The sequence below is a fragment of the Syngnathus leptorhynchus genome, chromosome 8 (genome assembly GCF_054491065.1).
Source record: "Syngnathus leptorhynchus isolate UIUO chromosome 8, UIUO_Slep, whole genome shotgun sequence".
Lineage (NCBI taxonomy): Eukaryota > Metazoa > Chordata > Actinopteri > Syngnathiformes > Syngnathidae > Syngnathus > Syngnathus leptorhynchus.
This window is the reverse complement of record NC_141202.1, coordinates 5536866-5546944: the sequence shown is the minus strand read 5'-3', so window position 1 is coordinate 5546944 and position 10079 is coordinate 5536866. Positions and strand designations below refer to the sequence as shown.

General features: G+C 42.0%; 2 protein-coding genes across 2 annotated transcripts in view; both read left to right on the top strand.

The window, feature by feature from the left end:
- Positions 1-397: 397 nt before the first annotated feature.
- On the top strand, positions 398-2828 carry LOC147052144 (tumor necrosis factor receptor superfamily member 21-like). The gene is made up of 5 exons (XM_085918265.1): positions 398-427; positions 508-916; positions 1499-1678; positions 2382-2463; positions 2551-2828. Exons 1-5 carry the CDS (start codon positions 398-400, stop codon positions 2798-2800), a joined length of 951 nt encoding a protein of 316 aa, XP_085774391.1. The 3' UTR covers positions 2801-2828.
- A 202-nt stretch (positions 2829-3030) lies between these two features.
- LOC147052143 (F-actin-uncapping protein LRRC16A-like) overlaps positions 3031-10079 on the top strand; it is a 32322-nt gene continuing 25273 nt past the window's right edge. The window contains exons 1-2 of the mRNA XM_085918537.1: positions 3031-3657; positions 7456-7553. Of these exons, the coding sequence (XP_085774663.1) occupies positions 3618-3657; positions 7456-7553 (138 nt within the window). The 5' untranslated portion in view covers positions 3031-3617. The remainder of the gene's footprint in view (positions 3658-7455; positions 7554-10079) is intronic.

Sequence of the window (10079 nt, the reverse complement as noted above, 5' to 3'; positions counted from 1 at the left end):
CCCTATGAGGCAAAAGAACCACATGATTTATCCCAACCTGACAACAAGGATTTTTTTTTACAGAAAAAAACGAATGAGTATCTTATATGGATGTATATTGATAAAAAAATATGATGACCACATTTTGAAAGAGTTAATTGAAAAATGTATTAAAACATCATAAATGTGTCTGTTTTTAAACAAAGACAAAGTCACTGGGTATCTGTGAAATATCTGGATCAGTTCAGAACTTTTTTGTGTGTGGACACAAGGTTTTTTTTTTATGCTCGATTGCGCATTTTTGTTCAACACTTCCCAACAAAGCAGATACTCGAAGTAGAAGTGGTTTGACCTTTATATGTAACATGTTCCTCGCTTGCCACTATATAAGTGCATGACAAAGCATCCAAGTGCACGCATGAGAACCTCAACACAGATCATCAGCATGGTAAGTGGAAGAGTGGCGTTGCGTTCAAAGTCACTTATCAGATAACCTCAGACTCCATTTTTCAACTGGGTTTTCCTCAGCTGCGCCTGCCATCCCTGCTGCTGCTGCTGCTGCTGCTGCTGCTGTGTGGCGTTCACGGCAACGAATCGTCAACAGAGTCCCCTCCCACGTTCGAGTACAAAAATCCATCCACCGGGGAGATACTCACGTGCAACAAGTGTCCGCCCGGGACGCGCATGTCCGCTCACTGCACGGCCGCCAAGCAAACGCAGTGCGAGCGGTGCAGAGACGGACACTTCACGGAGCTGTGGAACTACCTGCCCAAGTGTCTCTATTGCAACAAATTCTGCACCGGCGACAAGGAGGTGGAGATGGAATGTGGACCTCGCAACAATAGAGTGTGTCGCTGCAAGGAGGGCTACTACAAGACGGAGGATTACTGCACTAAACACTCCAAGTGCGCCCCTCGATACGGCGTTCTTACTCGAGGTACATATTTTAATCCTTTTATGCGTTTTGAGAAGCTAGTAAATACAATTGTGCCAGATATTTTTTTTTATTACAACAGCTAAAATTAATTTGTATCTTTTTTGCCCCCATTTTTGTTTTGAGTCATTTTTTATTATGGCAATTAATTATTATTTTTTTTATTTGATCAACCCATCCATTATCTAAACTGCTTATCCTCAACTTTATTCGAGAGCATACAAAACAATTACACATGGATACAAATTGCTGAGCAAAAAGAGTGGTTCTTTTACTTCCCAAACAGCTCTTCATATTTTTTTGCTGCCTAAATTAATTCATCACCAAGAACTATGTAAAATTATCTTTTTTTTTATTTTATTTTTTTAAATAGGTATATAGGGGTATAACACGTAAAAGTCACATAACCTTTCAAAACCTTTCCTCCTGGGAAATTATTATGGCCACATGGACTAGTGGTATGCATGTCTGCTTCCTAACCTAGATCTGGGTTTGAATCTCAGCTCAGTTGAGCGAGGGTGTACCTGTGATTGCCTATTTTAATGACCTTAATGAGAACGAATGACAAATGAAGATGTTCTTTAGGTACATTAGAACATGACACAGTGTGTCAAAAGTGCCCCAAAGGCTTCTTCTCCGCCTCTTCGTCGTCATTGGAGGCGTGTGCCAAGCACAAGGAGTGTGTCAACGAGCAGCTCGTGCTCTTCAATGGCTCTGCGGCCCATGACATGATCTGTGGTCGATGTGAGGACCTTGCAAATGGAGGTAATTTTGTCCTGGACTGCATTCTTGTTTGATTGGACACAATCATTGGGACAGTTATCAGCACTATTCCAGTTTCAATAATTTTTCAAGGCAACCCTTTTCACACAGCTAGTTGACACACTTTAGGCACTGCAGTTACCAATGACCCCCAACCACGTTGAAACCGGAAAAAAACAGGAGAGCTCAGACCTCTTCCAAGGCAAAGCAATCCTAATTTTGATCAGAAGCAAATTGTTCAGATTTATAGACAATTGCCACCTACATTTGCCCAAAATATGTTTACATTCCATTTGTGCTTCAATCAGATAACAAGTAAACAGTGAAAACATAACCTTGGTGGAGTAGTAATCGGAATAATCCTGGATTCAACATTTTAAGAGATTCTTCCTTGGCCTTTGTGCCGTGAAGGTGTGTGACATTTGTCATAGTAATTTTTAGGTAATCCTAAACCCAGAAATAAAGATTGTGTAAGTATGAACGGTAATCCTGGATTCACACTGCAACAAAATTGAATGGCTTTATCCAAATTTTGTGTGAGTAAACATTGTAGTCAATGTGTAATCTTGTTATCTCACAAATGAATGAATGGATTCGATCCATGCCTTTGGCCGCCGCCCAGCTCATAAAAAAACGTAACCTTAGCGGCAGTGTCATGACTGAGCCTAGATTATACTTGCATTCATCCTTGGGCTTTCTTTTTCAGGTAAGCTGCTCAGGACCTTCTTGTCAAGATTCATTGGTCTACAAAAAATGCACTCAGTGAAAACGAGGAGATTTTTGAACAAGTTAGTCCATATCAAAATCTATTGAGTGCTCTGAAGTGTTCACAGTTGGTTCATTGTAGTATTTAACAAATATCAATTCCCCAACAGATATATTTTGAAGTCTGAGATGGAAAGAAACACCATGCCCTTCTTGACTCGACATCACTCGCGACGTCATTTGTTGCATCTAATCAAGAGTTGGTTCCAAATAGCCCCAGAGAAGGACCTGAAGATGTTACCACACATGCTGAGAGCTTCTCAGCTCAACTCTGTGGCAACGAAGCTGTGCACGACACTCAAAGGGATTGAAAGGCAGCAATCAAACTGTACCTTAACACATTTATTCTCATTTGACTAATTGTGTACCTTTCACAATAAACATACCAAATCGGTCCAATTGTAGTTGTGTAAGCCATCATAATTGTACAGTTATATGATGAGCTATTATAGAGGTCCTCCAATTCAATTCACTTAAAAAGCACAAGATGTCACTCTCTCCTTTCTCCACTTTATTAGTTGTCCTGAAGAAAAACGCTTGCAAAGCAGACATGTTGACATTGTTGTCTTTTAAGATGGAAAACATCTTTTGCAAAACTTTATAGTTATTTCGTCTTCAATGCATTTATTAATATCAACTAATTCTTGAATTGCACGGCTTTAATTCACGCCGCCTGAGGTTTGGAGGAGCCGTTAAGGTTTATTCGGTCTTTCTGTCCCGAGGAGCAGCCAGTGACATCAGCGCAACCACACCTCCTCTTGCCCCTCTTAGACTGTCGCATCATCGGGCTAGGGAGGAGCTCAGGCTCCCGATCTCCACCATTGGCTGCCGTGATACAACCATAGACAGCTTTACGGTAGGGAGACAGCGAGAGGAGGATGTTGTCCCGTCATGCCTGTGGAGATACGGTACATCTGATCCCTTCCGTGTACTTTCCGTTTGCAACCCTCCGGCTCACGTCATCCTAATCACAAAACGATGCCCTTGCACCGATCCACGCCGAAATATTGTCCGGACATTGCGGGGTGAGAGGAGCATGTAAGCCTGCAAGAGAAGCACCGGGGAGGCGACAGTGTGGTACCACCTTAGATTTGGCTTTCGCCCGTTTTTGCCTTCATTCCGACACCAAGGGAGAAACCTGATCGTCATCTAGTTTGGATACTTAAGTGTGCACAAAATGAACGAGGACATGTCCGAAGTCTCCAAAGAGCTCATGGGTGAGTAAAGCTCATTTGTGGCCATGTGTTCAACCTTCTTGTCAGACCCACGCGACGCGATCGTCATCGGGAACGTGGTGTGTTGTTCCTCTGCAAAGCTGCACAGCTTCTCATTGTGCCCGACTGTGGCAAACAATAGTGGGATTGTCTCAGCAGTACTTTTCCTAGAAGTCATGCATGATTTCTTTTGCGTGACACTTCAATAGTACACACAACTGCTTTTACACTAGATAATACAAACTGTACATTCTACAATCATTATTATTCCACACCGAGATCCCTTTTCCAAGACTTTAAAGGTGCAGGTTGGTTATTAGGCAATAAAAGTCTGATGTTAGTAAAGGACAAAAGCATTTCTTAGGACCTTGATATCTACAGTTATAATGTACATGATGTTCAGAAACTCTGTATAATTGAACAAATAGATGACAGAATCACGTTAGACAAATCTGGGATATTGTAAAGCAGCTGTCCTCAATGTAATCCCATAGTTTTGACGATTCTGCATAAATCACAATGCATATTGTGCCTTTTTTTGGAGGAGTGGCCATGAATAGAGTTGCTCTCTTCTTAACATAACCCATTTAATCCACATGGTCCCTGAAATACAAATTGAATGTGATTTAATACTATTAGTACAGAGTACAGTAAAACATTAGGATATCTCAATTGCCGTTGATAGGCAGTTTTTACCCTGTAAAAGTAATTTGTGGACAGTTTGAACATGTTTGTCCAAGGAAGTGGTGTCAAACGCAAGGCCCTCGGGGCCTGATCTGGCCCACAACCTCACTTGACGTGGCCTGCAAAAGCCTGGGATTAAATACTGTAGCCTTATTTGGGCACCCTGTGTATTTAAATGACAAAACACAACATCAAAGAGGTGTAGCCAGTTTGTCGTGAGTGTCTCTGCCCATACTCCACAGTTTATGTTTTCAAAGTCACAGGACTGGTCCTGGGAATGTCCTATGTTTCTTGGACCTGTTTCGACTTTTACGCCGGACATTCACTTTTCACCCAGTTGTGCAGCTGTGTGTTTAACTTTCTTTGTTTGACCAAGCAGTTAGTATTTGACACCTTGGTGCAATCTTGGGCAAGCACAAGCACTTTCCATCCCATCTATGGACAAACACTTCCTCCTTTTAATGGGGCACGGGTGTTCAGGAAATTGTACGGAGGGATTTCAGAGATGACTTCAATCGCTATATTAGGTCATCTTGTGCGTCATCTGCACACTGACGTGAATCATATATTTATGGTGTGCTATAGGGAAACTAACTCGGGCATTGAGAACACTAAGGATTTTGTCATGGTCACAAGTCATGTGAGGAGCTGTGGGGATGACAACCATTGTTAGGAACGTTTGTGCACTGGTGCCAGTGATTCGGCATCATCTCCCTGCAATGTTTTTAGAAAAATGCCACTCCAAGTATCCTACATCAACCATCCACTAATTGAGACATACATATTTAGTCGATATTCTAATATCAATGTTATTTGTCTTTGCTTTTTTTTTTTAAACAAATAATGCACAATAATGCGACCAGCGCGGTGCAGTTGCGCGGTTTGCGGCGCGCTACGGTTGCGCGTTCGCGGGGCGCTGCAGTTGCGGGATCGGACAAAAACAAGCTCCCTGCGCACTGAGGTCCACTTAAATTTTGGAAAGTACATCAGGACTTTTGAAATATTTTCTGAATGTCAGCAGCCGCTCTGTCACAATAATGCGACCAGCACGGTGCAGTTGCGCGGTCGGTGACGCGCTACGCTACAGTTGCGCTATCGGACAAAATTAAACTTTCTGCGCACTGAGGTCTACCTAAATTTTGTAAAGTACATCAGGACTTTAAAAATATTTTCTAAATTTCAGCGACGGCTCTGTCACAATAATGCGACCAGTGCGGTGCAGTTGCGTGGTCGGCGACGCGCTACGGTTGCGCGTTCGCGGGGCGCTGCAGTCGCGCGATCGGACAAAATTAAGCTCAGTGCGCACTGAGGTCCACTAAAATTTTGGAAAGTACATCAGGACTTTAAAAATATTTTCTAAATTTCAGCAACCGCTCTGTCACAATAATGCGACCAGCGCGGTGCAGTTGCGCGGTCGGCGACGCGCTACGGTTGCGCGTTCGGTGGTGCGCTGCAGTTGCGCGATCGGACAAAATTAAACTTTTTGAGCACTGAGGTCCACTTAAATTTTGGAAAGTACATCAGGACTTTAAAAATATTTTCTAAATTTCAGCGGCCGCTCTGTCACAATAATGTGACCAGCGCGGTGCAGTTGCGCGTTCGGCGGTGCGCTGCAGTTGAGCAATCGGACATAAATGTGCAAATGAAAAAATGACGTTTTTTGTTGTTGTTGTTGCTTGGAACGGATCATTTTTTTTCCCATTATTTGTAATGGGAAAACATTATTCAGAATTCGAAAGATTCACTTCTCGAACAGCCTTCTGGAACGGATTGTGTTCGAAAACCGAGGCTCCACTGTACTATGGATCAGAGTAACCCAATTATGGGTGTAGCAGTGGGGTGAATAAATAACAGGCCCTGCCCAATGACATCACTTCTCAGTGACACACAGGAAAGCTGTGCGGTTAAATGATCAAAAATAGGATCATGATGAATTTCACGTCGATCATCTGATCAGCTGTGACCACATTGAATAAAATTAGACGCAGGATTGTGCATGTCAACAGCCAATCAGTCGAATTCTTCCTGCTCTTTCATTTCCGATCGAAGAAGTAATCAGACAAATATGTTTTCTATTCGGTTGGTACTTCAAGCAAAGGTGGCAAAACATATTACAGTAAAGGATGGCTTGTTTTGTTACACTTTTCATTTTGACAATAAAAACTCCAACCTTTGATGAGAAAACAAACACAATACAAAATAAATTGACCTGTAGCGATCCAGTTGCCTTGATGCCGTTGGTACAATTATACAATCAAGTAGACCAATTTGTATCTGCCGTGACTCTATAAACATGAGTCAATTTGAGCCTGAGGTTCATTTTCCCAATTGAACAAAGTGCACATGCTGCAACTCAATCCACAGGCTGGTAAAATCAGCACCGCTGTTTCAGTTTAAATTAATCGGCGATGGAAATGAATGAAAAATGCTTACTTCCCTTCATGCTTCTTGAAATATTCAAGTTCACATGTTGGATCGAGCCACACTAACTGTTTTTAGCGCTAATTGTTTCCTTTTGATCCAAAGAAGCCTGTAGGCAAAGATACACATGACAGCACAGATGTGCTCAAGTACATCCTCCCTCGGAATGGATGAGTGGGAGTGTGAAGAGCTTGGAGAGGCAGCTGACCCACTTCTGCTCTCTGGGCCAGTTTGCCAATTTTGGTGCTTTTCCCTGGGCGTGAACAATCGGGCTGAAGAGAGCATACACTGAATGCAGCAGCTTCCTTATCGTTTTCAGTGCGCTAAAGTTTGAAGTAGTCACAGAATTTCCCACAAAGCTCAAAGTTGAGATCAGGCGCATCATGTGGACGAATACTGACGTGAACCCTGAAATGGAACACAAAGACAACCGCCTGAGCATCTGTGTTCCATGTGCAAGTCCTAAAATGAAACTATGACAGTATGGAGGCATCACATAAAAACAAATCCATTAACAAATCCTGACTTTCTTATCACTTTGGTTAGTAGCACCATTTAAAAAAAATCCTTCATCCATAACTGAATAATGCATAATTTCTAATGACAGAATTTAGACATATCTATGAACCACTGCTGTCAGTATTATCTTCAAATATATGCCAACGCTGACTTTTAATCTTTTGTCTTTGTGTGTAGAGAGCATGCGGGATGCAGTAGGGAGGAAGGTGAAGCTGTCACTGAGGAAAAGAGTCAAACTGGAGATCAAAGGAGACAAGACAGAGAACCGAGTCTTGGTGAGTCGACTGCTGCTGCTTTCCAGCATACGCAAAATAACTGTCTGCGTTCCTGTCTGCGTTTTTTTGTTGTTGTTTTTTTTTTTGGGGGGGGGGGGTCATTACACTGTGAAGTTGTAAAGATTACTAAAAGCAAATTTCACCCCTACATTTTTAAGTCTGGGCACCAAATGTACAGAATTATAAGGATGTAGCAAAATCCAGACTAGTTGAAAGAGAAATGGCACTTTTGGAGCAATAACTGGGGTGTTAAGAAGCGCAAAATACACTATTAAAAATACTTGTGAATTAGGTCAGAGAGAATTAAAACGCATTCGTTTTTTTTTCTTCATGGCTACAGCACTGTGCTTAGTGATGATTTTATCAGATTACTAATTGGCTCGGTAAAAACTGTCTTGTGCTTGTACGGCTTCTCTTAGTGTAGCTAACGCAACTATCATTGTTAGTCACAATCATAGTGAAAACATGATTTAAAAGAGGCTTTTGTATAGTTATGCCAATGGGACATTTTAAACTTTAGTCCACTCCAATAGTCCATGAAGCTTCCTTATCTGTCTTTAAGTGCAACTGCCAGCTTTCAAATTAATTCTCCAGAGTCTTAATACTTTGGCATGCGTGTACCGGGTCGTACTTTGCACTCACTGTTGGAAATCTTAACAGCTCAGATAATGTGAAGCAAATGACTAACTAAATGACTCACTTAGTTGTATGTGAATGACTTCAATGTATTCACGTGGAAAAACAGCAACTCGTATCTTGTTGACAAGAAGCATAGTGACTTGGAAAGTATCTTCTGCTGTTCAACATGTACATTAGGACTTACTGAAGGCTCATTCAACAGAGCATTACGTTGCTCTTGAGTCTCTGTCTACAAGCCTAATGGCAAAATCATCTGGCTGGTGGATTAACAATTATTTTTTTTTTTTTTAAGAGATAAAGCTTTTGTCTTTTGTGAGAAGAACGATGAATAAAGTCATCACACAACTACTGGTGTTATTGTTTGAAAACTCATGCGTCATCTAAGGACATAAGCAGAAAGAATGAGCTTTACTTTCACATTTCCTGTGTTCGCTAAATGATCTGGCAGCTGTGCGAGGTGGGAAGCTTGTGGCGAAGAACGAGTTAGTGTGGAAGAAAATTGCGCTAGTCAGTTATGTAGTGCTCCCATTAACTGGAGAGACAGTGAGTCTTAGATCACAAAGAAATATGGTCATTGAAGTGTTGGAGGCACTGTAATATTAAACCATGCATCATTTAAAAACGCCCGTGTTATGTGGGAGAACATGGAAACAAGAAGCATGGAGAAACACATGCAGAAACAATGCAAATATGTGGGAATCTGCCTGAGGAATTTCAGTGGACTAATTTTGGTATTTTATCCAGGCAGAGAGCATGAGAATATCCCACTGCTTGACCGCACTCGATTAAACAATGGGCAGTTGTTGCTATGGAAAATAGAGAAACTGATTCTGGAATAAACACAAAAGGAAGGCAAACACGAAGAGGAATTTAAACCTATGAGTGTGATGGCATTTGTTGATTAATAAAAGGTCAAATGTTAGGTGAAACGTCCAATAAGTTCTTTTCCAAGACGATCTAATCTGGGGGTTTTTTCTGAGGGAAAATGAGATTGATTTTACGATATAAAAACTGTTGATTCTGTCTCAGTACTTTCAGCATATTATTGTCATATCCCTCAACACTTCTACTGATAAAGTTTAGACTTGGACTCAATTTTATTCATCTCTTGGGCTTGCTCCTTCAGGAAATTCTGGTTCCAGTAGCTCACACAAAAATAGTACAAAAGAGAACATTGCACATGAGTAACAAACAAAGAGGAGAGTAATAAATAAAGCGCATAGCAGTGAAGTATTAAGAAATAAATAATAATAATAAATAAAGTATTGAGGCAACTACACTTGGGTATCCCAATCATGTGAGGACTCCCTTTGTCCCTATTCCTATCGCCTCCTTCCCCCAATTGAGTCATACAGTTTGATGGGATGAGGAACAAAGGAGTTCAGCAGTCTGTTGGTCTGACACTTGGGGAGGAACCAGTCTCCCACTGAACAGGCTCCTCTGAGTGATGATGACAGTGTGCAGAAGGTGGCTGGCATTGTCCATAATGTCCCCCAGAGAGCCTGACCAGTTTGTCCAGTCTGGAAGAATCCTTCTTGGATGTGCTGTTCCCCCAGAACACCACAGTGTAGAAGAGGACACTAGCAACCGCAGACTGATAGAACATCTCCAACAGCGTGTTACAGATGTTGAACGACCACAACCACCTCAGGAAGTACATCCTGTTCTGCATTTACCTGTGCAGATGGCTGGTGTGTGCTGACCTGTCCAGTTTACCATCCAGCCGCACCCCAAGATATTTGTACAAGTCCTCAGCCTCCACCTCAGCTCCCTCCAGTAGTACGGGTATTGAAGGAACTGGAGAAGTCCAGGAAGAGAATCCCTGACGTGGCTCTCGCCTTGTCCAGTTGGGAGTGGACTCAGTGTAGTAGTTTAAGGGCGGCATCC

Bases quoted from the DNA above. Each gene is read 5' to 3' on its own strand.
- LOC147052144 (XM_085918265.1), top strand. From the start codon at position 398: ATGAGAACCTCAACACAGATCATCAGCATG. The intron at 1,679-2,381 runs GTAATTTTGTCC...TTTCTTTTTCAG, and splicing joins TGAGGACCTTGCAAATGGAG to GTAAGCTGCTCAGGACCTTC. The intron at 2,464-2,550 runs GTTAGTCCATAT...ATTCCCCAACAG, and splicing joins ACGAGGAGATTTTTGAACAA to ATATATTTTGAAGTCTGAGA.